This window comes from Lepidochelys kempii, chromosome 12 (genome assembly GCF_965140285.1).
Source record: "Lepidochelys kempii isolate rLepKem1 chromosome 12, rLepKem1.hap1, whole genome shotgun sequence".
In the NCBI taxonomy this organism is placed as follows: Eukaryota; Metazoa; Chordata; order Testudines; family Cheloniidae; genus Lepidochelys; species Lepidochelys kempii.
Window position 1 is genome coordinate 2911452 of NC_136391.1, and position 26059 is coordinate 2937510.

The 26059-nt window shown below is 51.5% G+C and overlaps 2 protein-coding genes and 1 long non-coding RNA gene across 18 annotated transcripts in view; 1 reads left to right on the forward strand and 2 right to left on the reverse strand.

The window, feature by feature from the left end:
* CTCF (CCCTC-binding factor) overlaps nucleotides 1–2209 on the reverse strand; it is a 58930-nt gene extending 56721 nt beyond the window's left edge. For 2 of the 4 annotated variants that reach the window (XM_073307145.2, XM_073307144.2), the window contains exon 1: nucleotides 2043–2209. The gene's annotated coding sequence lies outside the window, so the exon portion shown is untranslated. The remainder of the gene's footprint in view (nucleotides 1–2042) is intronic. The other 2 variants (XM_073307147.1, XM_073307146.1) reach the window with 1 other exon arrangement.
* On the forward strand, nucleotides 1288–25698 carry LOC140896073 (uncharacterized). 3 transcript variants are annotated; one of them, XR_012154444.2, is made up of 5 exons: nucleotides 1288–1652; nucleotides 14525–15230; nucleotides 16471–16572; nucleotides 18894–18967; nucleotides 19630–25686. It is a non-coding gene; the product is annotated as an uncharacterized LOC140896073 (long non-coding RNA). The 3 variants fall into 3 exon arrangements; XR_012154443.2 differs by lacking the exon at nucleotides 1288–1652 and adding an exon at nucleotides 9769–9785 and having other exon boundaries at nucleotides 9857–15230; nucleotides 19630–25698; XR_012154442.2 differs by lacking the exon at nucleotides 1288–1652 and having other exon boundaries at nucleotides 9338–15230; nucleotides 19630–25687.
* RIPOR1 (RHO family interacting cell polarization regulator 1) overlaps nucleotides 21705–26059 on the reverse strand; it is a 118238-nt gene continuing 113883 nt past the window's right edge. For 9 of the 11 annotated variants that reach the window (XM_073307142.2, XM_073307139.2, XM_073307141.2 and 6 more), the window contains 4 exons: nucleotides 24816–25012; nucleotides 24606–24689; nucleotides 23725–23815; nucleotides 21705–22636 (listed from right to left, as the gene is read on the reverse strand). In XM_073307142.2, coding sequence (XP_073163243.2) covers nucleotides 22539–22636; nucleotides 23725–23815; nucleotides 24606–24689; nucleotides 24816–25012 — 470 coding nt within the window. In that variant the 3' untranslated portion in view covers nucleotides 21705–22538. Of the gene's footprint in view, nucleotides 22637–23238; nucleotides 23303–23724; nucleotides 23816–23836; nucleotides 23982–24605; nucleotides 24690–24815; nucleotides 25013–26059 lie in introns of those variants that run through there. The other 2 variants (XM_073307135.2, XM_073307140.2) reach the window with 2 other exon arrangements.

Sequence of the window (26059 nt, forward strand, 5' to 3'; positions counted from 1 at the left end):
TCTAGTCACCAAGACTTACAGTTCAATACAAAAAAAAAATCTGATTTTAAACATCAGAAAGCAGCACAAATGGACAAGGCCTATTATTTTGTCTATTTCATCTTTATAGATGCTTTGTTGCTTTCCCATTATTCTCCTCTAACTGCCATCTTTAATTTTCACAACAAGTTTTTCTTAACGTACCCCATACCTTCTTATTTCAGTACTAAGACTAGACCTGGACATGCCTGGGTGAACTCCTGTACTTTCACATTGTGCAACTGATTTCCCAGTGGCTCTGAATATGCCTTTAACTGCAGGAGCAGGACCACAGAACTGTCGGAAGGAGTAAGCTGTGTATATATAAGACAACTGGTAAGTACAAGCATCAGGGGGTTTTAAATAGTCTGTAATTAATAGAGCTAGGTAGCCATATGAGAGCTCAAGCCCTGTCATGCATTAAACTAGCTAAAAAACATGAACTCTCACCAGTGAGTTATCAGTTGTGAAAGAGGTCAATAGCAGGATACCTAAGAATCACTATTAGACCTTCAATATGTCAAACTGACAAGGGGGAATGAATAACTATATAGCAAAATTGAAAACTAAAGTGATTAAACCTAGTCAAAGTAATGACACACTAAACCTGCTCCAGAAGGACACAAGTAAGTAATTAACCACCAACAGATTCAATTTAATGCAGAGAACTGCAAGGAAAAACTTCCCTGACTGGTACACATTACTAAGTTCTAAACTGGCTCTGGATAAACTATTTAGGTTTCATTGTGGACAGCTCACAGAAGCAGGCAAAACACAATATTAAGGGGTATTAAAATTAACAGTAAATTCAATAAATTTACAAAAAATGTGAAACTGTCATGTGTAAGTGTCAGCCTTAGTCTCCTTTGGAAAAGGGCCCACCAGTACTAGGCTGCAAGGGGGAAATTAATGAGAGGCATCTGGTGAAGGGCTTGCAGAAGAGGTCATGCTCAAGAATTGGAGTGAAAAAGAGTAAAGCCCCCAGGTTCGTTAACGGGATAGCTCGTTGCAAGACGGGGTGTTTTGCCATGTCCTAACCCTGTCTTCTCGTGGCGGGCTGAGGGCAATATTGCGCTACAGCCATGGCAGAAAAGGGGGGCAATCGTGCTCTTTCTGGGAGCCCCGTAGCCCAGGCTGGTCCTGTCCACGCAGCCCCGACCCGCTAGCGCAGAGCGCACCGCGCTAGGCAGGGGCCAGTGGCCGCCGCGGGAAGGGCGTGCTATAAAGCAGAGGGAGAAAGGGGCGGCCGGCTCCCTGGCCACAGCCCGGCACCAACCTATGGAGGCGAGGCGGCTGCTCCAGGAGGCTGGCGGGCCGCCGCGGCCGGCGGGGGCAGGGCCGGGCCGGGCCGGCGGGGGCGCTGGCCAGGCGCGATCGGGCGCCCCCAGCCGGGCCCGCGCCCAGTGCTGCATGGCGCTGCTCAGCCTGCCTTGCAGAGGGAGCTCGAGTCCCGCTCTGCGCCTCGCCGCGCCTCTCACGCCGCAGCGCACACGGCGGCGGCCGGCAGGAGCGGGGCACGCAGCCGCCGCCGCGCCAGGCAGGACTCGGCCGGAGCCGCTTCGCGGGCCCGGACGCGGGGAGCGGCGAGCCCGCAGCAGGCCGAGCCCCAGGACAAGGCGGCGGCGCTAACGCAGGTTCGGCGGGAAGGGCCCCGGGGAGGGGGCGAACCGGCCGCCCTCCGGCAGCGCGGGCCGGGGCCGGGGCGGGCTGAGGGGAGCGGGCCGCGGGCCCGGGGGTGATTAGCGCCAGCGGCTCCGCGGAGGAAACAAAGGAAGGAAAATGGAGTCCGGGCCAGGCGGGGACGGGGCGCTCGACGGGACGGGCCGGGCCCGGCCGGCCCAGCGCCGCGCTGTGGGGAATGGCGGCGGTCGCAGGCAGGCGCCGGCCGCGCTGGGGACGATAGAGGGAGACAAAGCCCCCTGCTTCCCCGGCGGCGGCCGCTGCGGGGCCCCAGCCAAACCGGAGCCCCATCGTGACACCTAGAGGCCGGAGAAAGCGACTGCAAACCCCCCGCCACCGCTTACCTGCGCCTGGCCCCGCCAGGCCCGCGCCCGCCGCCGGGCCCCGCCGCCGCCCCGCGCTGCCCCGGCCCCGCGGAGCCGCCGCGCCCCGCACGCCCCGCCGCGGCCGCCGCTCGCGCTCAGCCCCAGCTCGCGGTTTAATCGCTCCACAGTCGCTTCGGACACAAAATGGCGGCGGCCGAATGCGGTGCGCCTGCGCGGGCCCGGCTGCCGCGGCCGCCGGAGCTGAGCGAGAGGAGGGGGAGCGGTGAGTGGGCGCGCGGGGCACCCTGGGAGGGGGCCCTGCGCGCCAACTTCAAACGGTGCCGTGGCCGTAACGTCACTGACTGACTCGCACGCCCGACGCAGGGGCGTAACGTGCTGCGTCATGCGGGCGCCCTGGCGGAGCCGGGCGGGCGGTTGGAGGGACGGTCGCGTCGCCGGAGGGTGGGACGCCGCGCGCCTGGGGGCGTGATCCAGGTGGGCGCCGGGGCCCCACGTGACGCGCTGCCGGGCGCCCTGGGCCCTCCGCGCGGGACCGCGAGCTCGGCGCCCGGCCGCTCCCCGCAGCGGCTCCGGGCGGCCCAGAGCGGGGCCTGCGCCTGGGCGGGGCGGGGCCTGCGCCTGGGCGGGGCGGGGCCTGCGCCTGGGCGGGGCGAGCCGCTGCGGTGTCAGGCTTCGGCGGGAGGCTCCGGCGCGGGGCCCGGGCCGCTCCGGCGCGTGCTGCGGCCGCCCAACGCGCCGTCCAGCGAAGGGACCCGGGCGATAGCCCCCGCCAGGAGGGGAGGGGAGGGGAGGGGCGGGGCGGCGCGGAAAGGGCGGGGGGGGTTCGGCTGCCTGGCGGCCGCAGCGCCCGGGGCCTGCCCCCAGCGCAATTCCCCTCGCCGGCGGGCTGCCGCGGGCTCCGTGAGCGGAGTGGGGAGCCGCTCTCCCCCGGCGGAGGCGGGTCGTCCCCCGGACCACCCCAGGGGGGGCCACCCCAGGGGGGCCAGCCGTTCGCCGTCCCCCGAGGGGTTCTGGGCTGCTCGAGCGTCCCTTCCCGTGAGGCGGGGCCCCGCCGGTCAGTGAGGAGGCATGCAGGCATGGTGTGACGTCCTTCTTACGTGTGCTTGATCTGCTCTGCTTTGGAGGTCTTAAATTCACAGCCGAGCTTGCTGCTAAGTTTCCAGACCACGTGTGTGGCTTTGACATTCAGTAGCGAATGGGCTGCAACGGAACTAGCGAGATCTGAACAAAGGTTCAGCAGATAAATGTGGGTCACTTACCTTCCTGGGAAGTTGTGAGGTTCTCAGTCTGTTTCTCTCCCCCCTTCACTTCTGCTCTCACAACATTTTCTGTACCTTTCTTCTGTCTCCAATTGCTCCAGTCCCACCTGTTTCTTGTGTCTTTCCCAACTGCCACCGATCTTTCTGTTTCCAGCGTTTCCTCTCTTTTCCAGGGGCATTGCCCCAAATCTCTTGCCAGCTGTCTAAACGAACAGGTGAGAGAAGAGAACCTCTGTGAGCCCACATCACAATATCAGACAAAATTGGCTTAAGATGGAGTTAAAGTCGAGAATAAAAATGTCAGTAATTTAAGGATAAACAGTAAGGCTGTCAAGCGATTAAAAAATTAATCTAGATTAATTGCACAATTAAAAAAATTAATCACACTGTTAGAATAATAGAATACCATTTATTTAAATATTTTTGGATGTTTTCTACATTTTCAAATATATTGATTTCGATTACAACACAAAATACAAAGTGTACAAGTGTTCTCTTTATATTTATTTTTCATTACAAATACTTGCACTGTAAAAAAACAAAAAAAGTATATTTCAATTCACCTAATACAAGTACTGTAGTGCAATCTCTTTACAATGAAAGTTGAACTTACAAATGTAGAATTATGTACAAAAAATAACTGTTTTATTTTTGAATGCAATGTAAAGCTTTAGAACCTACAAGTCCACTCTCTCCTACTTCAGCCGAACGCTCAGACAAACAACTTTGCAGGAGATAATTCGGCCAACATCTTGTTTACAGTGTCACCTGAAAGTGACAGCAGGTGAGTTCACTTGGCACTGTTGTAGCCAGCATTGCAAGATATTTATGTGCCAGATGTGCTAAAGATTCATATGTCCCTTTATGCTTCAACCACCATTCTGGAGGACATGCGTACATGCTGATGATGGGTTCTGTTCAATAATGATCCAAAGCAGAGCGGACCAGCGCATGTTCATTTTCATCATCTGAGTCAGATGCCACCAGCAGAAGGTTGATTTTCTTTTTTGGTGGTTCAGGTTCTGTAGTTTCCACACTGGAGTGTTGCTCTTTTAAGACCTCTGAAAGCATGCTCCACGCCTCGTCCCTCTCAGATTTTGGAAGGCACTTCAGATTCTTAAACCTTGGGTCGAGTGATGTATCTATCCGTAGAAATCTCACATTGGTACCTTCTTTGCATTTTGTTGAATCTGCTGTGAAGGTGTTCTTAAAATGAACGTGTGCTGGGTCATCATCCGAGACTGCTATAACATGAAACATATGGTAGAATGCAGGTAAAACAGAACTGGAGACACACAGTTCTCCCCCAAGGAGTTCAGTCACAAATTTAATTAACACATTATTTTTTTAATGAGCGTCGTCGACATGGAGGCATGTCCTCTGGAATGGTGGCCGAAGCATAAAGGGGATATGAATGTTTAGCATATCTGGCGCGTAAAATACCTTGCAATGCTGGCTATAAACATGCCATGCGAATGCCTGTTCTCATTTTCAGGTGTTCTTGTAAATAAGCAGGCAGCAGTATCTCCCATCAATGTAAACAAACTTGTTTGTCTTAGCGATTGGCTAAACAAGTAGGACTGAGTGGACTTTAGGCTCTAAAGTTTTACATTGTTTTGTTTTTGAGTGCAGTTATGTAACAAACAAACCTACAATTGTAAGTTACATTTTCATGATAAAGAGATTGCACTACAGAACTTGTATGAGGTGAATTGAAAAATACTATTTTTATCATTTTTACAGTGCAAATATTTGTAATAAAAAATAATATAAAGTGAGCACTGTACACTTTGTATTCTTTGTTGTAATAGAAATCAATGTATTTGAAAAATGTAGAAAAACTTCAAAATATTTAATAAATTTCAATTGGTATTCTATTTAACTGTGCAATTAATCGTGATTGATTTTTTTTTTTAATCACAGTTCACTCACCTGATTAACTCAAAAAAATTAACTGTGATTAATCGACAGCCCTAATAAAAATACTTCAATGATAGCATAATTATCCACCAAAGAAGTGTTACAAACCTAGAAAATTCAGTAGTTAAAGTTCAGTGTTTAAAAAAATCAGTCATGCCTGCATGGTGTCATGTTTTAATGCTTTTTAGGGTTTGTGGCTGCAAATTAAACGGAATTTTTTAAAGACACTATTTTTTCATTCTTCCCCTTATGGTGTCACTGCAGGGCAGAATTAAGGTGGTTGGGCATCGTAGGCTTTAATTCAACCAGTTTAGCATATGGTAAAAATAGACATTGCCTGGTTGATGCTAGACTTCTTAGAACGGGGGTTCTCACACTGGGGGTCGGGACGCCTCAGGGGGCCACAGTGCTATTATATGGGGGGTCGTGAGCTGTCAGCCTCCACCCCAAACCCCGCTTTGCCTCCAGCATTTATAATGGTGTTAAATATGTAAAAAGGTGTTTTTAATTTATAAGTGGGGGTCACACGCGGAGGATTGCTTTGTGAAAGGGGTCACCAGTACAAAAGTTTGAGAACCACTGTCTTAGAACATGTGTGCATGCTAACATCACTTCTTTAAATCCCACTCTAGATAATGCTCATGGGTGAGGAGGGCATGGGGTTGTCCAGAAACGTGTACGTATGTAGGCAGATGGGGAGCAGATGTGTGTTTGCAGTATGGAGCACGTAGGGAGACTGGTATTACGTGAAGGGCATACATAGTTCTTGAGTCCCAATATCTCTGTGCTTTAAGGGTTTCTCAGGCCTAAACTCCCCCAGCAGTGCACTGCATAGTGGAACCAACACACCAGTGCCAGGAGGAACCCTTCAGACACTGATGCTGTAGCTAAGCATGTGACTATGGAATCTTTAATAAGCATTGATTGCTGAGGCCAAGTTGTCTACCAATGGTTACTCTTGACACGTGAGACCAAGAGCCCACTGACTCATAACCGATAGAATTGTAGCATGCAAAAATAGCTGTTGAAGGGCAACAACAATTGGATGAGTTACTCTGAAGTAGAATATATTCTCCAGCCTCTGCTGAAAGAGAGACTTTGTTATGGGGGATAATGGCAAAAAATGACCATTAATGCTAAAACAAAACAAACTTTCAAATATAGCCCAGGCATAAAATGTCAGTGAGTTTTAACTATTTGAGAAGTCTGAAGAGTCTAATGTTGTTAAGATCAGTTAGGAGAAAAGAAAGTTTTGGCACAGGGTTCTCTACCTTTCTTAAAGGACCTATTATAAGTTACAGATGAAAATTTTTTAAACTAAAACTCATTCAGTACTTGTAAGTCCTTTTAATTTTAAGGAGGACAGCGTCTCATATGTAGAGGGTGAATTTCTGCTTTAAGTTCAGAACTCAACTCAGTCATTAACTGAAGCTGTGACCAGTCCCATTTAATACATTAACCATTCAGCTGCCTTCCTTTGATCCTAGCAATCCCATGACAATCAGTTGCCACAGCTTCTCTCAGGTCTTTTATTTCATTTCAGGAATCTGATTGTTTGGGATTTAGAAGTTGTTCTGGTGTATGACATTTGAGCTCCTTAAACTCATCTGTTCCTGAATTTCTCCAGACATAAAATCAGTTCAGAATGGAAGTTTCTCAAGCCATATATGCATATGCTCCCTTCCAAGATCCTAACACTATTCCCATCATGAGTCACTGCACCTGCTGATGTACTTCAGTCTCACCTCAAGCATCCCCTGCTATTCCGGTCCTGTTCTTGTACCTCAGCAGCCGGTGCACCCAAAGCCTTGCCACAGCCCACTTTCTATACCACTTCTGGTCTTCCCACACATGTGCCAATGCCTCTCAGTCCTAACCTGCAACCCTTTGCTATTCCAGTCCTGGGTCTTTCCATGCCAGTCATGTTGAAGCATGCAAGCACTCCCTAGGGATGATGAAAAGAAATCAGATTTATTTCACCTACAATTTTAGTCCAGATTTGGGTCCATATCTCCAGGAAGTTAAAATCTAGTGCCTCAGCCCTGTACTAATAATCGTGCTGCTTGGCATGCTGTGTTCAAAATGCTGTATTGATATTAACTAATCTTCTTACCACTTCCTTCAGGGAGGTACATGTCTACATTTCACAGATGGAGAAGCAGAGATGGAGGGGTTATGACTAAAATGCTAATTTGGGGTGCCTAATTGAAGGATACTTAGGTCTGCTTTTCAGAGTGGCTGAGCACTGGCAGCTGTTTTTGAAGTCAACTGTAACTGGGTACTTGCCACCTCAGGCGTACGGTGTCATCAAGCTGCCCAAAGGCAGAGGTTGCTTTTTGAAAACTTAGCTGTGTAGGATTTGCCTAAAGACATTCTTCAAATTAGCAGTAGAGCGGGGAGTAGATAGAACTCAGAATTCTTTGAGCAGGGGGTTGGACTAGATGACCTTCTGGGGTCCCTTCCAACCCTGATATTCTATGATTCTATGATTTCTAAATCCCTTGATCAGTCCACCAGGCCATGTGTACACATAGTTAAGACTAGGGTAGGATTTTGCCTTTGACAGCAACTTAAAACTTCTCTAGAGTTGAAATTATAACATGCTTTAGCAAACAAGTTAGCAATGGAAAGTACTCCAAGGCACCGTTCTAGGTGGTTTCCCTGCAGCCATGGCAATTTCCTGCACAGTGGGGGGAGGGGGAGCATCAGCCCCACCCCTTCTTCCCTGTTGCTCCTGCATGCATTGCCTTTCTGGAAACACCTGTGGGGGACATAATGCTTAAGGAGAAAGGTGAGGAGGCAAGCAGCGGGCTTGGGGGTGGGGGGGCGAGAGGTGAGCAGAGGGTGGGGGTGCCTGGCGGAGGAGTAAGGAAGCGAGCAATGAGCCAGCAGCAGGGTGAGGAGGCGGGCGGGGGGGACTGGCTGTGAGTGGGGGAGTGAGGAGGCAAGCAGAGGTGTGTGAGGAGGTGAACAGGGGGGTGATAAATGACGGGGGGGGGGGGGGGGAGTGCTCCGTTTTATGGACACCCAGACAGTTAGCTATAAAGTCCTTCTTGGTGGCTGTTCTCTGCTTGCTTTACCTGTAAAGGGTTAAAAAAGTCCCCCCAGGTAAAGGAAAGGGAATAGGCATCTGACCAAAAGAGCCAATAGGAAGGCTAGAACTTTTTAAAATGGGGGGAAAAAACTTCCCCTTTGTATCTGTTGTTGTTCTCCGGGGTAGAGGGGAACAGGGCAGGAGTAATGCTGTAAGCAGCTTTTAAACCAGGTATGAAAAAGCATCAATTCATACCTCAAACCTACTAATTTGAAACCCCAGATATGTAAGTAAATCAGGGAATGTCTAGGAAGATGCGATTAGGGCTATTTCTTTTATTTCTTATTGGCTTGTGGACTCCTCTGTGCTAACCCCAGATCCTTTTATTTTGCTTGTAACCTTTAAGCTGAACCTCAAGAGAGCAATCTTGATGTTTACTTTTTGTAATTCTTTTTTTTTTAAAGATTGAGCAAAAAGTCTAAGTTCTAGTTATATTTTATTTCTTTTTGTTTTTAATAAAATTTACCTTTTTTAAGAACAGGATTGGATTTTTGGTGTCCAATGAGGTTTGTGCATATATTGTTTAATTAGCTGGGGGCAACAGCAAATTTCCTTTGTTTCTTTCTCAGTTCTTCCCTGGACCGCGGGGGTGTGTGTGAAGGGGCTTGAGGGTTCCCCACAGGAAGGAATTCCCAAGTGTGCCTTCCTGGATCTAAGGGTTTTATTTTTGGTAGGGTTTTTTTTTTACACTTGGGCAGCGGCGTATTAACGCCTAGGCCGACAAATTTGCAGGGGCGGCAAATTTATAATAGCAGCCAGAGGCTGCTTCCCCTGGCACCAGTTCGCGCCCTCCAGCCCCAGCCCCACCCCAACTCCACTCCTTCCCCGCCCCCTCCCTACCCCTATTGGTCCCCTTCCCCAAATCTGCGCCCCGGCCCCAGCTCCTCTCCTGAGTGTGCTGCGTTCCCCCCTTTCCCCTTCCTTCGCGAAGCTGTTTCGTGCACAAGCCCTGGCAGGGAGCGGGGAGAAGCAGGACCTGGCGGTGCACTGAGGGGAGGAGTCAGAGTTGGAGCCAAGGTGAGCTGCGGCCGGGGGGCCGGGAGCTGCTGGGGGGAGGGGGGTGGCAATTATTTCGGGGCCTAGGGGCGGCAAAATCATTAATCCGCCACTGCACTTGGGTGGTGGCAGCAGCTACCCATCCAAGGTCAAAGAGAAGCTGTAACCTTGGGAGTTTAATACACGCTTGGAGTAGCCAGTATTAATATTTAGAATCCTTGTGGGCCCCCACCTTCTGCACTTGAAGTGCCAGAGTGGGGAATCAGCCTTGAGACGAGCAGCGGGTGGGGGGTGAGGAAGAAAATGGCAGGTGAAGAGGCGAGTGGTGGGGGGCCCTGGCTGTGGAGTAAGGAGGCGAGCAGCGAACAAGCAGCAGGGTGGGGGGAGGGTCTGGCTGCGAGCAGAGGAGGTGAGTGGCGAGTGCACAGTGCGGGTGAGGAGGCGAGCAACAGGGGGACGGGGAGGAGTGGGCCCTGGCAGAGGAATAAGAAGGTGAGCAGCGAGCCAACAGCAGGGTGATGAGGTGGGCAGGGGAGTTTGGCTGCGAGCAGGGGATTGAGTAGGTGGGCAGTGAGCCACCAGCCAGCGGGAGTTCTCAGAGCGGGCAGGGAGTTGTCTGTGGCAGGGGAGCGAGGAGGGACACAGGAGGGTAGGCGGCGGATGAGGAGGTGGGCGGCAAGTGCATGGGAAGCTAGCCCCTGACTCCAACCCTTCTGCCCATGCTTGACCCCCTGCAACTAGAGCCACAAGCCCCCTGCCTGGAGAAGCCCCAGGTGTGGCCCCCCCGTGGCTGGAGGAGCCCCGGGCTGGCTGAAGCCCCGAGTCCTGCGTGCCCCCCCCCCCCCACCTGCCTGGAGGAGTCCTGGCCCAGCTGCAGCTGTGCCTCCCCTCCCCAGACCCAAGCCACCCAGATATGTTTTGTTTTTCATTATCATAGAAGATCAGGGTTGGAAGGGACCTCAGGAGGTCATCTAGTCCAACCCCCTGCTCAAAGCAGGACCAATGCCCAATTAAATCATCCCAGCCAGGGCTTTGTCAAGTCTGACCTTAAAAACTTCTAAGGAAGGAGATTCCACCACCTCCGTAGGTAACGCATTCCAGTGTTTCACCACCCTCCTAGTGTAAAAGTTTTTCCTAATATCCAACCTAAACCTCCCCCACTGCAACTTGAGACCATTACTCCTTGTTCTGTCATCTGCTACCACTGAGAACAGTCTAGAGACATCCTCTTTGGAACCCCCTTTCAGGTAGTTGAAAGCAGCTATCAAATCCCCCCTCATTCTTCTCTTCCATAGACTAAACATCACCAGTTCCCTCAGCCTCTCCTCATAAGTCGTGTGTTCCAGTCCCCTCATCATTTTTGTTGCCCTCCGCTGGACTCTTTCGAATTTTTCCACATCCTTCTTGTAGTGTGGGGCCCAAAACTGGACACAGTACTCCAGATGAGGCCTCACCAATGTCGAATAGAGGGGAACGATTACGTCCCTCGATCTGCTGGCAATGCCCCTACTTATACATCCCAAAATGCCATTGGCCTTCTTGGCAACAAGGGCACACTGGTGACTCATATCCAGCTTCTGGTCCACTGTAACCCTTAGGTCCTTTTCTGCAGAACTGCTGCCGAGCCATTCGGTCCCTAGTCTGGAGTGGTGCATTGGATTCTTCCGTCCTAAGTGCAGGACTCTGCACTTGTCCTTGTTGAACCTCATCAGATTTGTTTTGGCCCAGTCCTCCAATTTGTCTAGGTCCCTCTATCTATCCCTACCCTCCAGCGTATCTACCTCTCCTCCCAGTTTAGTGTCATTGCAAACTTGCTGAGGGTGCAATCCACACCGTCCTCCAGATCATTGATGAAGATATTGAACAAAACCGGCCCCAGGACCGACCCTTGGGGCACTCCACTTGAGAGCGGCTGCCAACTAGATATGGAGCCATTGATCACTATCCGTTGAGCCCGACAATCTAGCCAACTTTCTATCCACCTTATAGTCCATTCATCCAGCCCATACTTCTTGAACTTGCTGGCAAGAATACTGTGGGAGACCGTGTCAAAATCTTTGCTAAAGTCAAGGAACAACACGTCCACCGCTTTCCCCTCATCCACAGAACCAGTTATCTCATCATAGAAGGCAATTAGATTAGTCAGGCGTGACTTCCCTTGGTGAATCCATGCTGACTGTTCCTGATCACTTTCCTCTCCTCTAAGTGCTTCAGAATTGATTCCTTGAGGACCTGCTCCATGATTTTTCCAGGGACTGAGGTGAGGCTGACTGGCCTGTAGTTCCCCGGATCCTCCTCCTTCCCTTTTTTAAAGATGGGCACTACATTAGCCTTTTTCCAGTCGTCCGGGACTTCCCTCGCTCGCCATGAGTTTTCAAAGATAATGGCCAATGGCTCTGCAATCACATCCGCCAACTCCTTTTGCACTCTCGGATGCAACTTGTCCGGCCCCATGGACTTGTGCACGTCCAGCTTTTCTAAATAGTCCCTAACCACTTCTTTCTTCACAGAGGGCTGGTCACCTCCTCCCCATGCTGTGCTGCCCAGTGCAGTAGTCTGGGAGCTGACCTTGTTTGTGAACACAGAGGCAGAAAAAGCATTGAGTACATTAGCGTTTTCCACATCCTCTGTCAGTAGGTTGCCTCCCTCATTCAGTAAGGGGCCCGCACTTTCCTTGACTTTCTTCTTGTTGCTAACATACCTGAAGAAACCCTTCTTGTTACTCTTAACATCTCTTGCTAGCTGCAACTCCAGGTGTGATTTGGCCTTCCTGATTTCACTCCTGCATGCCCGAGCAATATTTTTATACTCCTCCCTGGTCATTTGTCCAATCTTCCAGTTTTTGTAAGCTTCTTTTTTGTGTTTAAGATCAGCAAGGATTTCACTGTGAAGCCAAGCTGGTCGCCTGCCATATTTACTATTCTTTCTACACATCGGGATGGTTTGTCCCTGTAACCTCAATAAGGATTCTTTAAAATACAGCCAGCTCTCCTGGACTCCTTTCCCCCTCATGTTATTCTCCCAGGGGATCTTGCCCATCAGTTCCCTGAGGGAGTCAAAGTCTGCTTTTCTGAAGTCCAGGGTCCGTATTCTGCTGCTTTCCTTTCTTCCTTGTGTCAGGATCCTGAACTTGACCATCTCATGGTCACTGCCTCCCAGGTTCCCATCCATATTATTTGGATTTTCTATTATGTCAAAGCATTTTTAAATTTACTTCAGAATTGTTATACAGACAACCACTTTTACCAAAAAAGCAAAAGAAACAATAATAAAAAAGACAAGAATGTGTGAAGCAGCTTATTTGTGTTTCTATTCTGTTAGGTCTAGTAAAGAATAGAGATAACTGTGTATGATTTTTATTATTGAGTCTGCAAAAAAAAACAAACACCCAAACCTTGCATAAATAAATTACAATGATTTAGATGTATATCTGTGTAAGCAGAGTCTGAATGAGCTCTCCCTTGACATCTAGTGATGAGCTGTGGAAAAAGACTTCAGGAGCTGATCTTGTTTTCATGGACACACCCACCCAGCTATTTGCTCAGCAGGATGGGATTGCTTGCCCAAATGATCACTTGTGGCTGGTGTTGGGTCTCCAGTCTCCTTGTTGTTGGGGCAGGAGTAATAAAGGGTGAGAATCATAGAATATCAGGGTTGGAAGGGACCTCAGGAGGTCATCTAGTCCAACCCCCTGCAGGGCCAATCCCCAATTTTTGCCCCAGATCCCTAAATGGCCCCCTCAAGGATTGAACTCACAACCCTGGGATTAGCAGGCCAATGCTCAAACCACTGAGCTATCGGTGGCTGGTTGTCCTTGAGTGAGCTGAGGGCAGCAGAACTGTACCTGGTATAACCTGATGAGGGACTCGCCCTCAGCTGAACAGTACTCCTAGGTGGGGACATGGGTTCCAAAGCCCAATAAGTTGAGAGAGGGTGGGGATAGATACTTGTACCTGGTGGTGTGGACCTCTGTTTAAGGGCCCTAGACACCATTTCACCCTTTCTCTCTCTATGGCATAATAAAAGAGCTAATTTAGATTCAATGGAGAGTCTTGTTACCTGCTGCAGAGCTGAAATCACTGGTACCTAGGTCTAAGTATTAGACCTACTTTAGGATAGCACCTCTATTGCAATAGACTGCCCAGAGTGCAGGAGCCTCACTGCTGATGCACAAACAGCTGAAATCACTGAGAGCTGTGTTAAGGGGGGGGCCCTGAAGACATCTTGGCAATTGGCCAGCCAGGTGGCTGGTGGAGAGGCACAGAAAGCGGCCAAGAGGGAGGCTGGTGGAGAGGGACCTATTAAATTACCTCTTGACTTAAAGGATGCACTGGGTCAGGAGCCAAGATACCTTTAGCTCAAATCTTGCCTGTTCCACTCTAGTAGTAATTCTGTGTACTTCACAGTCTTGTTTTTAAATTGAGCAAAGCCTCAGGTATCATTCGTTTCCTCTCCTCATGTCTGGCTTTACAGCTGGAAGTAACGGGGGAGCTGAGAGATTGCACAAAATCACTTTTGGCAGACAAAGCTTGGAACAGTGTCTGCTGGAAGTCTCATCTGCTTAGCCACACTGCCCCTTAAAGAATAGGTCAAACCAAATGGTGGGTTATGCTTGTTCTAACATGAGACTACTGCATGTCTCCCTATAGAAAGCCCAATGAGAAACAAATGAGTGATTATAGAGGGGTAGTAGACTAGTTTACTGCTTAACAGCCAATTTTAAGTGCTGTAAAATCCACATGCACACTCGTCTTGAGAATTGCTGTGCCTCCTACAGCTGCCTTCTCTCCCCCCCCCATAAAAAAAATCACTTGACATCTACATTTTACGGTTCTTTATAGCTTTTTGGGGGCTGGGGGGATTCACATCTGGGGCTCATCCTATGCTCTGATTCTCCCCAAACTGCTATCACCAGCGCTACTGCCCCTTTGGGGAAGCAGTGTTTGAAAAGGGTTAAATTTGGATCTCTAGTATGGCTCAAGCCAAAAGGAAGATGCATGTGCATCTGTAGCAGAGCTGGACCCCTCTGTTGCAAGTCAAGTTGCCTGCAGTTAGGCCTGGGGTACACGATGAGTTTATGTCGAATTTAGCAGCATTAAATCAAAGTAACTCTGCACCTGTCCACACAATGAAGCCATTTTTGTCATCATAAAGGGCTCTTAAAATCGATTTCTGTACTCCTCCCCGATGAGGGGATTAGCGCTGAAATCGACATCACCGTTTCGTATTAGGGTTAGTGTGGACGCAATTCGACGGTATTGGCTTCCGGGAGCTACCCCACAGTGCACCATTGTGACCGCTCTGGACAGCATTCTGAACTCAGATGCACTGGCCAGGTGCACAGGAAAAGCCCCGGGGAACTTTTGAATCTCATTTCCTGTTTGGCCAGGCGAGCTCATCAGCACAGGTGACCGTGCAGTCCCAGAATTGACAAAGAGCTCCAGCATGGACCGAACGGGAGGTACTGGATCTGATCGCTGTATGGGGAGAGGAATCCGTGCTATCAGAACCACGTTCCAAAAGACAAAATGCCAAAACATTTAAAAAAATCTCTGAGGCCGTGAGGGACAGAGGCTACAGCAGGGACGCAACACAGTGCCGCGTGAAACTTAAGGAGCTCAGACAAGCGTACCAGAAAACCAAAGAATCAAACGGACGCTCCGGGACAGAGCCCCAGACATGCTGCTTCTACGCTGAGCTGCATGCAATTCTAGGGGGGCCACCACCACAACGCCCCCCCCCCCCCGTCCGTGGACTCTGATGATAGGGTATTCTCCGCCATGCCTGAGGATTTTGCAAACAGGAAAGAAGAGGAGGAGGAGGAGGACGAGTTTGAGGAGTGCACACAGCACACCGCCCTTCCCGACAACCAGGATCTTTTTATCACCCTGACTGAAATACCCTACCAACCCAACCAAGCTGGAGAAGGGACCTCTGGTGAGTGTACCTTTTTAAATATAATACAGGTTTTAAAACAAGCATTTTTTAATGATTAATTTGCCCTGAGGACTTGGGATGCATTCGTGGCCAGTACAGCCACTGGAAAAGTCTGTTAATGTGTCTGGGGATGGAGCGGAAATCCTCCAGGGACATCTCCATGAAGCTCTCCTGGAGGTACTCTAAAAGCCTTTGCAGAAGGTTTCTGGGGAGAGCAGCCTTATTCCGTCCTCCATGGTAGGACACATCCCCAACAGTTATTTTCTGGTCTGGGAAGTAAATCCCTCCCTGCAGCCGTTTAAACGGACCAGAGTTCCTGAAGACGCGAGCGTCATGAACCTTTCCCAGCCATTCCACGTCGATGTTGATGAAACGTCCGTTGTGATCCACCAGTGCTTACAGCACCATTGAGAAGTACCCCTTGCAGTTTATGTACTGGCTGCCCTGGTGGTCCGGTCCCAAGATAGGGATATGTGTTCCGTCTATAGCCCCACGACAGTGAGGGAATCCCATTGCAGCAAAGCCATCTAGTATGACCTGCACATTTCCCAGAGTCACTACCTTTGATAGTAGCAGCTCAATGATTGCGTTGGCTACTTGCATCACAGCAACCCCCACAGTAGATTTGCCCACTCCAAATTGATTACCGCCTGACCAGTAGGTGTCTGGCTTCCACAGGGCTATTGCCACTCGCTTCTCAACTGTGAGGGCTGCTCTGATCTTGGTATTATTGTGCTTCAGGGCAGGGGAAAGCAAGTCACAAAGTTCCATGAAAGTGCCCTTACACATGCGAAAGTTTCGGAGCCACTGGGAATCATCCCAAACCTGCAACACTATGTGGCCCCACCAATCTGTGCTTGTTTCCCTGGCCCAAAATCGGCATTCCACGGCATGAGCCTGCCCCATTAACACCATGATCTCCAAATTGCCGGGGACCGTGGTTTTAGAGAAATCTGTGTCCATGTCCTCGTCACTCTTGTCACCGCGCTGCCGTCGCCTCCTCGCCTTGTTTTTCAGGTTCTGGTTCTGCATAAACTGCACCATAATGTGCAAGGTGTTTACAATGGTCATAACTGCTGCGGTGAGCTGAGCGGGCTCCATCCTTGCCGTGCTATGGCGTCTGCACGGGCAGTCCAGGGAAAAGGGTGCGAAACGATTGTCTGCTGTTGCTTTCACGGAGGGAGGGTTGACTGATGACTTTTACCCATAACCACCCATGACAAATTTTTGGCCCCACCAGGCACTGGGAGCTGAGCCCAGAATTCCAATGGGCAGCAGGGACTGCGGGAACTGTGGGATAGCTACCCACGATGCACCACTCGGAATGTCGACTCTTGCCACGGTACTGTAGACGCACACCACCGAATTAATGTGCTTAGTGTGGAATCGACTTTATGCAATCTGTTCCCAAAAATCGACTTCTGTAAAATCGGAGTAATTTCGTAGTGTAGACATACCCTTATTCAGGTATGAGTAACTGGGTTGCTCAAGGCGACATGCTGTGGCCACTGAACCCATGTAAAAAGAAAAGGAGGACTTGTGGCACCTTAGAGACTAACACATTTATTTGAGCATGAGCTTTTGTGAGCTACAGCTCACTTCATCGGATGCAAAAAAGCTCACGAAAGCTGATGCTCAAATAAATGTGTTAGTCTCTAAGGTGCCACAAGTACTCCTTTTCTTTTTGCGGATACAGACTGTCACAGCTGCTACTCTGAACCCATGTAGTGTCATTTGGAGTCCTCTCCTGGGCAGGTTTCAGAGACTGTCTTGTGCACATTAGTTGCACTCCATAGGGGCTCCTTCTGAAAGTTGTGCTCTCAGAGCACTATTTAAGAGCCATCATTTCAAAGTGCTCTATAATACACATGCATACTCCAATTCTACTTGAAAGTATTGTTGAGGAAAACAGCCTTAATTCAATAAAGGGGAAATGAAAGAGGCCTTGTCTACACTTAAAACGCTAGAGTGGAGACGTAATTTTCTAGGGCGGACCAGGCCAGACTCTCGTAAGCAGAGGCACTGCACTAATATGATCATGATGCATACTCCCCTTCCATTTCCTGAACAGTAGGATCATATGTGGTCAAAGACAAGTAAGTAGCTGCGACGCTCTAACTCTTTTGATCATGCTGACACTAATGAGAATCAGGAAACTCCCTATTCTAAGGTCTGGGTCAAGGCTGTCATTAACTAAAGAGGTGCCAGGATACAGGCATCAGTCAAAACAGTAATTTAGGTTTGTCTTGAAAAATAAACACTTTCTACAATCATTCATCCAAGCTAGACAAATGAAAGTGAGCACTACGATTCATTTCCTCTCAAAGTGCAGCAGTTTATCTGAGAAAGGGGTCCAAAGGAAGTACTAGACATTAGACAAGTTTGAGCCATGTAGCCCTTTTAAAACCAGTCTGCTAATCTCAAATTAAACTTCCCCTTCAACAAACTTACAGAAAAACCAAGCAGTGCAGAAACCTACAGAAAATATTTTATGGTGATACTCTAACCTAAAATAGATTTTTTGTAGACTCTTTTCACTTCTGTTGAACAGGAAATCCTGGTATAATTTTAACGGCGGTTGCCAGAGGTAGAATTAGTGGTGTAAATTTGGAGGCATTCAGTCAAGGATTTCTTGATAGACAGCCCCTCACCCCCACTGAGTTTTTTAATTTTCAAAATGCTCTAAAATCCATTTAGATAGTGAGATTATCTTGAATATTCATAGAGCCCAGTGACTTTTAAAACAATGTTTCGTTTAATCTTTTTATTGTGGGAGGCCCTGGGTTGGATGTGGGGTCAGATCTTGCTCCCTGTGGGGTGGGGAGATTGCAGAACGAGCCCACCCTACAGTGGCAGCTGCTGGGCTCTGTTCCCTGGTCTTGGCATTGTGACCTGGTGCACAGGATCTCTGCTGCTCAAGTTTGGCCCATCCACCCCTCGGTCATGATGGGCAGTGGGTGGAGGAATGATGGCAGACAGGCCAAATTTCAGTGAGTGGCACTATGATCCCCAGTAACACCACTTCTGTCCCTCTTGGGTTGTTTTTGTAGTTTGTGCCATCTTCAAATTAGAGTGTTGGATTTTGCTTCTAAAGCAAATCTTAAAACAAAATAAGGAATCAAATGAATCACAATATGCAATTATAGCACAATAGCTCATGATGACATGGGACGTATGCTTTTTATTCCTGTGCTACGCATTCTGTTTTTCACAGGTTGACCTTTTTCACTACAAATGGGTTCACTTGTCAGAACATACTAAGTGTTCTTTTTAGTACAAAATAGAAACATTGTTTTTTGACCTTCTATAAGAGTTTTAAATTACTCTTTCATATGCAAATGTACATATTACTGAAGGATAAGAGGGTCTGTTTAATGATTCAGATTATCATAGCACCTAGGAGCCCCAGTATGGTCCAGACCCTGCACAAACAGAAAAAAAAAGAGTCCCTGCCCCGAAAGAGCTTTTGATGTGGTCTTAACCCCTACATACAGCTCTAAAATAACCCAGTGAAATTCTGCCACAGATCTTTGTGAAAGCAGTGAAGTTCCACTAGCAATAAGACCTAAACGCTTCCAGAGTGTACAGTACCAGTACACGCATTGCATTCCTCCCTATCACACTACAATACAGAACTAACTTGGGCCTCTTTCTTCCCCCTAGGCAAATGTCATCTGTGCGCTGCTGCACAAGTGGTTAAGACCTGAAGTTGGTATTGCAGAGTGGAGTTATACAAGGCAAGTAATGAAGGAGATAGGCACAAAGTATTTTTTCTTGGATTTCTCCCAGTTTCAGCAATCTCAGGGGTTGCTGGGAGCAGGGGTGGGAATGCAGTATTCAGAGAGAAGTGACTTGGTTTAACAGAACATTTTCCAGGGGTCCAAAGGAAGTTGCAGGAATTGGGGGGGATCTGAATTCCTCCCTTTGTGCCGCCCAAGGGAGACCAGGTGGTGTGACAGAAATGTGAAGTCTGAAGGGCAAAGGATGAAAGGGGAGCAGCTTCACTGTGTACTGGTAATAGAGCCTTTCCCATTCATGAATGGAGCTTGCTGCCCCAAATGCAAAACTGCTTTAGGGGACAGAGAAATCTTACACTGGAGGGAGTGCTGGCCTCCAGTTCCATCGCCTGTGATTAACCCAAGGGTACCACTGTACATTCCTATCACAGGGCACTGGCAAAGTAGAGCAGTGGTGTTGCCCTATAGATTATAATGGTGTTGCCCTATAGATAGGGGGAACAAGTAAAAGGAGCCCCCCCCCCCATTATTTAGGGCTCTGGGGAAGTTAGAGAGGCTCAAAAAAATTTCAGTAGTGACTCACATGGGGAGCTGCAGGAGCTTGAAAGGGGAAATCTCAGTCAGAGAATCCCATCTCTTCTTTATTTACATGTCTTCATTAGCTCGGTACTGAGCAGCAGGACAAGGATACTTCACAAGTCCCTCTTGGGCAGTTGATAAGGTCTGGCCGCTTCTGGCAAGAGCGGTGAGTAATGGATGCCTCTGAGATGCCACATGTATCACCGGCTATGTTGGCGGGAAGATTGGCATGCTACTGCCTGGCTCCCACCGAGTGAGCACTGACCCAGCAGCATCTGTCTGCTACTTACAGACATAGGAGAGAGCAAAGGTTTTTGCATCCCATTACCAAAGGGCAGCTTCTTGTTTCCTGTGCATAAACCAGCGCCCTTTAGCAATCCACCGTCAGTCTGGCAGCAGCACTGCAGTAAAACTGTCCATCTGTTCAGCTTGCCCAGTCACCTTTTGGATGAAGATTTCTGTACCCAATCTGCCAGCTAGTGACTGTTTCGGTTTTAAGCTTATGCAAATTTCTTCCAGTTTTTGTGGGGTTCATTGAAGGAGAAAATCTCTGTTTCCTGTTTAAAAAATAATCATCTGAGGCCTCTTTTTAATGACCTGGCATCAACTTAAGGCCAAATGGCCTAAAGCAAACCTTGCACTGCATGAAAACGCGGTTTCAAATTCCACTTGGCTCCTTGCTATTGATGCTCTGGGTCCTTGCTGCATTTCCCACAGCTCAGGCATGATGGTCGCTGCAGTCAGTTCCCCTTTCAGGTCTTTGCCCAGCCATGTCAGAGCTGCAAACACTTTGGGGGAACATCTGCTTCAGAATAACTGGTCATTGGAACTGAAAACCGTTATGGAAACAGGAGGTTTCATTAAAAGTCTGTTCAGCGGGACAGGTTCAAAATGTAGACTAGATAAAGTTGAGCTGCAGTACAAATGCCAGCAATCTGAAATAGAGGGGCTCAAGTCTCCCTCCCCCCACGCAGTGGGTGTTACATGGCTCCCGCTGGATGTGGGGAAACACTCTTGGGAGCTGCTGCCTCACCCCATCTCCTCCTGCCCAGCCCTGTCCTTGGGCCTGATCTCCCCAAAGATTTCACAAGCCTGCTGAGCTCAGACAGGCAGCTTGTGCAGCTTCCAGCTCCCATCTGGCTGGTACACTGCAGAAGCTAATGGTGCATCTGGCCCCCTTTCTCAAGGGAGGCTTTGGCTGGCTGCAGCAGCTGCCCCAGGAAAGCCCAGGATCTGTGCCCCTCCACAAAAAGCCTGCTGCGCTGGTGTTTCTGCTTGATCACAGGGCTGCAGGGGAGGGAGGATATGACAGTCCCATGATTTGCTTCTGCTCCCTGCCTCCCAACAGGACAGCATGGGCCACCCACCGCACAGTGTTCACAGGCTCTTCACACACACTCCTCTGTGCAGTGGCACATACGGAACGGTCCGACAGTCACTGACAGGCAGAGAGTGGGATGCGGGCTCACGGGGGGTGTTTACATTCAAAAAATGTAACTTTTCCATGCTGTGCCACCCAACACTACAGGTCAGGCCTATCCCGCCCTCACAGTCCATGTTCCGTGCTGGGCTTCACACAGGGCCTAGAAGCAGTGGTTTCCCCTCTGAGCAGGCTCTTCACACAAGGAGCTGGCTGCAAAAGGAAAACCAGCCAAAGCACTGCACAATCTTTGCAGCCAGCTCTGCTGGGCTGCTGCCTGCATTGTATTGTAAGTAAATATGAGGTACATTGATCAGGCCCAGTATTAGCATCCTGCTGGCTGCCTGAAGGGAGAGGGGTCCTTGTGCTGTGGTGTTCACTTGTTGAATCATTTCTACCATGCTGCATGGTGGAAAAAATACACTTGCTATCTGCCCCCCTCCAAAGCATCTCTCCTTCAGCTGCCCCACAGCCAGCAGGGTGCTGAGGGGTATCTCCAAACGGGGAGGGACCAACCACTTCACATTTCTAGGAATGAGGATCCTAAAGTGCTCTAACAAGCTAATCTCGAGGAAGACTGGCATCCCTATTTTAGAAGTGGGCAAGCAGAAGCATAGCACTTTTCCAGGCCACTAATCCCTGCTCTGCTCCCAATACCATGCTGCCGAACTCTGAGCCTCTTGCTTTAACTACTAGCCTCTACTTCTGCCCCGGGCAAAACTCTGACAAAGCGACATCTTTGCTCATTAAAGGTTTATTTTTATTTCTGGTTTAAAATCAAAATTAGCCATTCTCTGTAATTACATTATATATAGATTTATAGAGATTTTATAGAAAAGATTTTTTTCCTTTTGCTTTTCTGCAAAACTTGGTAAATACAAAATAAAATAAATCAAAAAGGTGGCAGCTTCTGTCCATCTGTCCCTTCTCTCTGTTGCTCCTGTCCCCCACCCTGCTTTAAAAATGATGACTAACACCAGGGGAAGGCTCAGCTGGGGGGTCCCTGCGGCCAATGCAGGGAGGGGGAGGCAGGAGACACTTGGAGCTGAAAAGAAGATAAGCCAGCAGAATATATTAATATCTATGTCTCGTTTTATTTGAGTCCCGGAGGCTCCAGGCGCTGAAGGAGGATGGTGCCCACAGCAAGGGAGCTCCCAGAAAGAAACAACATTGCCTCAAAGTGCATGTCCATCTGGGGAAGTCTGAGCTGCCTGTGAGCTACTGGAAGGAGTCCCAATGCAGACTTCATGTGCCAACCCAGTCTTCAGCAGGGGTGCACAAGCTCTGGCCCCACCTAGCAAGTTGAAACAGAAAAGCAAGTTGGAGGGGAGGGGAGTGTCCAAAGCCCCGGTTCTCCATGGTGGTGTGCCGAGCAGCCCCTCTGGCACAGCGCCGGGAGGGAAAGCTGTGCTCCGTAAGGCAGTGAGTGGGGTGTGTCGGGCTGGCAGGGAAATACTAATACTGCTGCATGTTCCCAAGGGATGGGAGCTGGGCCCAGGCTGTGTGAGCCTCCAGCAGCTCCCTGGTGCCTTCACCCCAAAGGGATCACAAGTAGGTTAGTGCCAGCGTGTCTCAGAAAGCTGTGCTGGCCATGCTGCCTGGCGCGAAGATCCTCGGTAAGCAGTTCAGAGTCTCCTCCAGCCGCCGGTGAGCCGATTTACCGTCTTCCCCTGCAATCACACGCCAGGTCAGTCACCCCAGCCGCTCAGTAGGCTCCCTTCCCAGGTCCCTCTAAACCGCCCAGTCTCCTCCACACACAGGCCTTGGCCCAGCTGAGCTGGAGCCCCAGTGTGGCAGTCAGGAGAGCAGAGGGTTCTTGGCTCCCCCTGCTCAGCCTGCATCTTCCTGAGCACTCTGGGCTGATGCACAAGGCTGGCTTCAGGCTTCTCAAGGACTTTTCTATTCAATGTAAATTGTAATAATAAAAAATCCTGTTAGTTAGCTGCCCTCTGAATGACGCCCATGTGGGCATGCAGATGGAGCCCAGGGCGCTCGCTCCAGCCCCTCTCTGCTAAGGGGGAGCTGCCCTGAGCTGGCAGAGCCTGTGCAGGCTGCAGCCATTAGGGGGCAGCACACATGCCCACACCAGCAGGGCTGAGGTTTTGTACACTGTGCCGACAAATTCAGGGCGGGCCACAGAACTGGGGTTCCACACACAGCAAAGACACACAGGTTAAAAGGACATGGCCGACAGGGTCCAAAACAAGAGACACTCATGAGCAAAGCAGCAGGAGGGGGGGAGCGGAAACGACTCTGGCCAACACGTCCCAACCTGTGCAGCTGCTGTCACGACCCAGAAGCCTAGTTAGCGAATCAGATGGTTCTCTCAGTGCCATCTAATAAATGATCATAAATAACAATGACACTTAGCGCCTCACATATTCAGAGCACCTGCCGACATTAGCTAGGGGAGCATGCTGTTGGGCTAGGGGCCTGCATCTGCTCTCGCCCCAGCCAGGCCCACAGGTGGTGCCAGCAGCAGGCGAGGTGGGAAGCCCTGGCAGCATGGCAAGCCTGAGCCCTTGGAGCTAGGCATGGACCCAAGGCCTATGACATGTCCAGCTGGTCCACTGGGCCCTCGTCTGCAGCCAGGGTCTAGCATGGACAGGACCAGGGAGCCTAGCTCCAGGACCAGCTCTGTGGCACTGGGAGGTCCTGTCTCCCACTGGGACGGTGCCAAGGGGGTGCGAGCAGAGTCTGGTTTTGGTGCCACCTAGAGGAACCGCTCCAGGCCCTGGGTGTGCAGCAGGGCACTCACCGCACAGCATCAGGCTCTGCTTGGCTGCCTCCCGCACGTCCTCCTTATCCGTTTGGCACAGATACACCAGCTGCTCGATGCTTTCTTTGGCCTGCCGGGAGAGGCCAACACAGCGCTGAGCATGTGCCCATCCTCCATGCCCTGGCTGCACGCTCAACCCCGGGGGGGAGCCCTGGGGGAGGGGCAGCACAGACAGGGCAGAGGCCAGGAAGATGGGTAGAGGGTGGGAACAAGGTCCCTGTGGTCCTGTCTCAGTTCTGGCAGAGCAAGGGACACAGGGATCAGTCCCGCTGCTCCACGCTCGCCCCTGCAGGCAGTCGGCCAGGACAGCGTCCCCCATGGGCTGCTCTAGGCCAGCTGTGCCCCCCGCCTCCCATCCTCCCTTAGTGCTGCCGAGGCGACCAGCAGAGGTGGTGGGTGGAGCTGCCTCCTGGCTCCTCCCCTGCGCGGGCACATCTCATGGCTTCTCCTCTGCTCCGGGCTGGGGATAGGCCACCTCCTTGCTGCAGCCTGTGTCCATCAGTCTCGCTGGGGCTCCACTGCCTCCCTCCCTGGTTCCCCTCCCCTACACAGCCACCCACACAGGATGAACTCAGCCCTTGCCCCGGCTCCCTAGACTCCAGCACAAGCGGGAGGTTGCTGCCATTGTGCCTAGGAGGGGAGGCCACTGAGGTCCCTGGGCAGGAGGAGCTGAAATCTGGGCCCAGCCCACCGGCAGCAGGGTACAGGGGGGATCTGGGCAATTTCCCCTCTGCTGCATTGGCCTGGGCCCCATGTCATCCCCCATGGACACAGTGGCCCAGCGGCGAGAGGGGCATGGCCTTGGCAGCTGCTCATTGCTATCAACCCCCATGCAGACAAGGTGCGGGGGCTGCACTTACCTTGAGACACCCCAGCGCTGCGCAGCTGGCGATTCGCATCTGCGCCTCTTCATCTTCCAGCTGCTCCAAGTACCACACCAGGGCCTGGGGGACACAGACATCAGCACCCCAGGGCTGGGAAGAGCCTCTGAGAGCAGCTGGTACCCCCCCATCCTCCCTCCCCTTGAGCCCCATTCCCAGCCAGGGGTGCGAGGGCCCTGGGGCGCTCACCCGTTCCCGGAAGCGGGGGTTCTCGGCGAGGCTGCGCAGCTGGGCAGACACGGCGCTGACAACTTTGCTGTTGCCCTCAATGAGCAGCGAGCTCATGGCCTTCAGCCCGTCCTTCTTGAGCCGGCTCTCGGGCACTCGCTTCAGCGCCTTCAGCACCACGTCCTGGTCGTCTGAGTTCAGGTTCTGGGCCAGCAGCACTGCAGGGAGGGGGTGTGAGAACAGCTGCAGCACAGCTGGGGGAGTCCTCAGTTCTGGGCTGGGCTAGTCCCTCTGGGAAGGGACGAGCCACACTTGTGCCCTGGGGGCCGGGCTTTCACTCCCACCTGCCTGGCTCACGCAAAGACCAGAGGGACAGGAAGGCAGGTGCCCGGCACCACTGGGAGAGCTGGGTTTGGCAGGGAAGAGCGCGCTCTTGGGGGGCCATATCCCAGCCGCACTGCGTGATCCACGGGCAGAGGAGAACGAGCCAGGGAAGAGGCCTGAGCACACAGGCAGGGGCTGGCAGCCCGCAGGGGCTGGCAGCCCGCAGGAGCAGCTCAGCCGGGCCCCACTGCACCTTGGGCAGGGATCACAAAGCCACCGCGCACAGCCTGGCTCAGTCTTGCCCTGCTCCATCGGCCTGCAAGTGAGCTGGCAGGGACAGGCGCTAGAGACAGTCTGGTGCCGTCTGCTGCACTGGCGACTAACGACTCAGAGCAGGGGAACTGCACCAGCGCCCCGCCCGCACCAGCGCCGGTACCGCCCACCCTAGAGTAGGGGAACCGCGTCAGCCCCCACCCGCGCCGGTACCGCCCACCCCGGAGCAGGGGAACTGCATCAGCCCGCGCCAGCGCCGGCACCGCCCTCCCCGGAGCAGGGGAACCGCGCCAGCGCCCCGCCCGCACCGGTACCGCCCTCCCCGGAGCAGGGGAACCGCGCCAGCGCCCCGCCCGCACCAGCACCGGTACCGCCTACCCCGGAGCAGGGAAACCGCGTCAGCCCCCACCCGCGCCGGTACCGCCCACCCCGGAGCAGGGGAACCGCGTCAGCCCCCACCCGCGCCAGCGCTGGCACCGCCCTCCCCGGAGCAGGGGAACCGCGCCAGCGCCCCGCCCGCACCAGCGCCCCGCCCGCACCGGTACCGCCCTCCCCGGAGCAGGGGAACCGCGCCAGCGCCCCGCCCGCACCAGCGCCGGTACCGCCCACCCCGGAGCAGGGGAACCGCGTCAGCGCCCGCCCGTGGCAGCGTTGGAGCCATGAGGGGA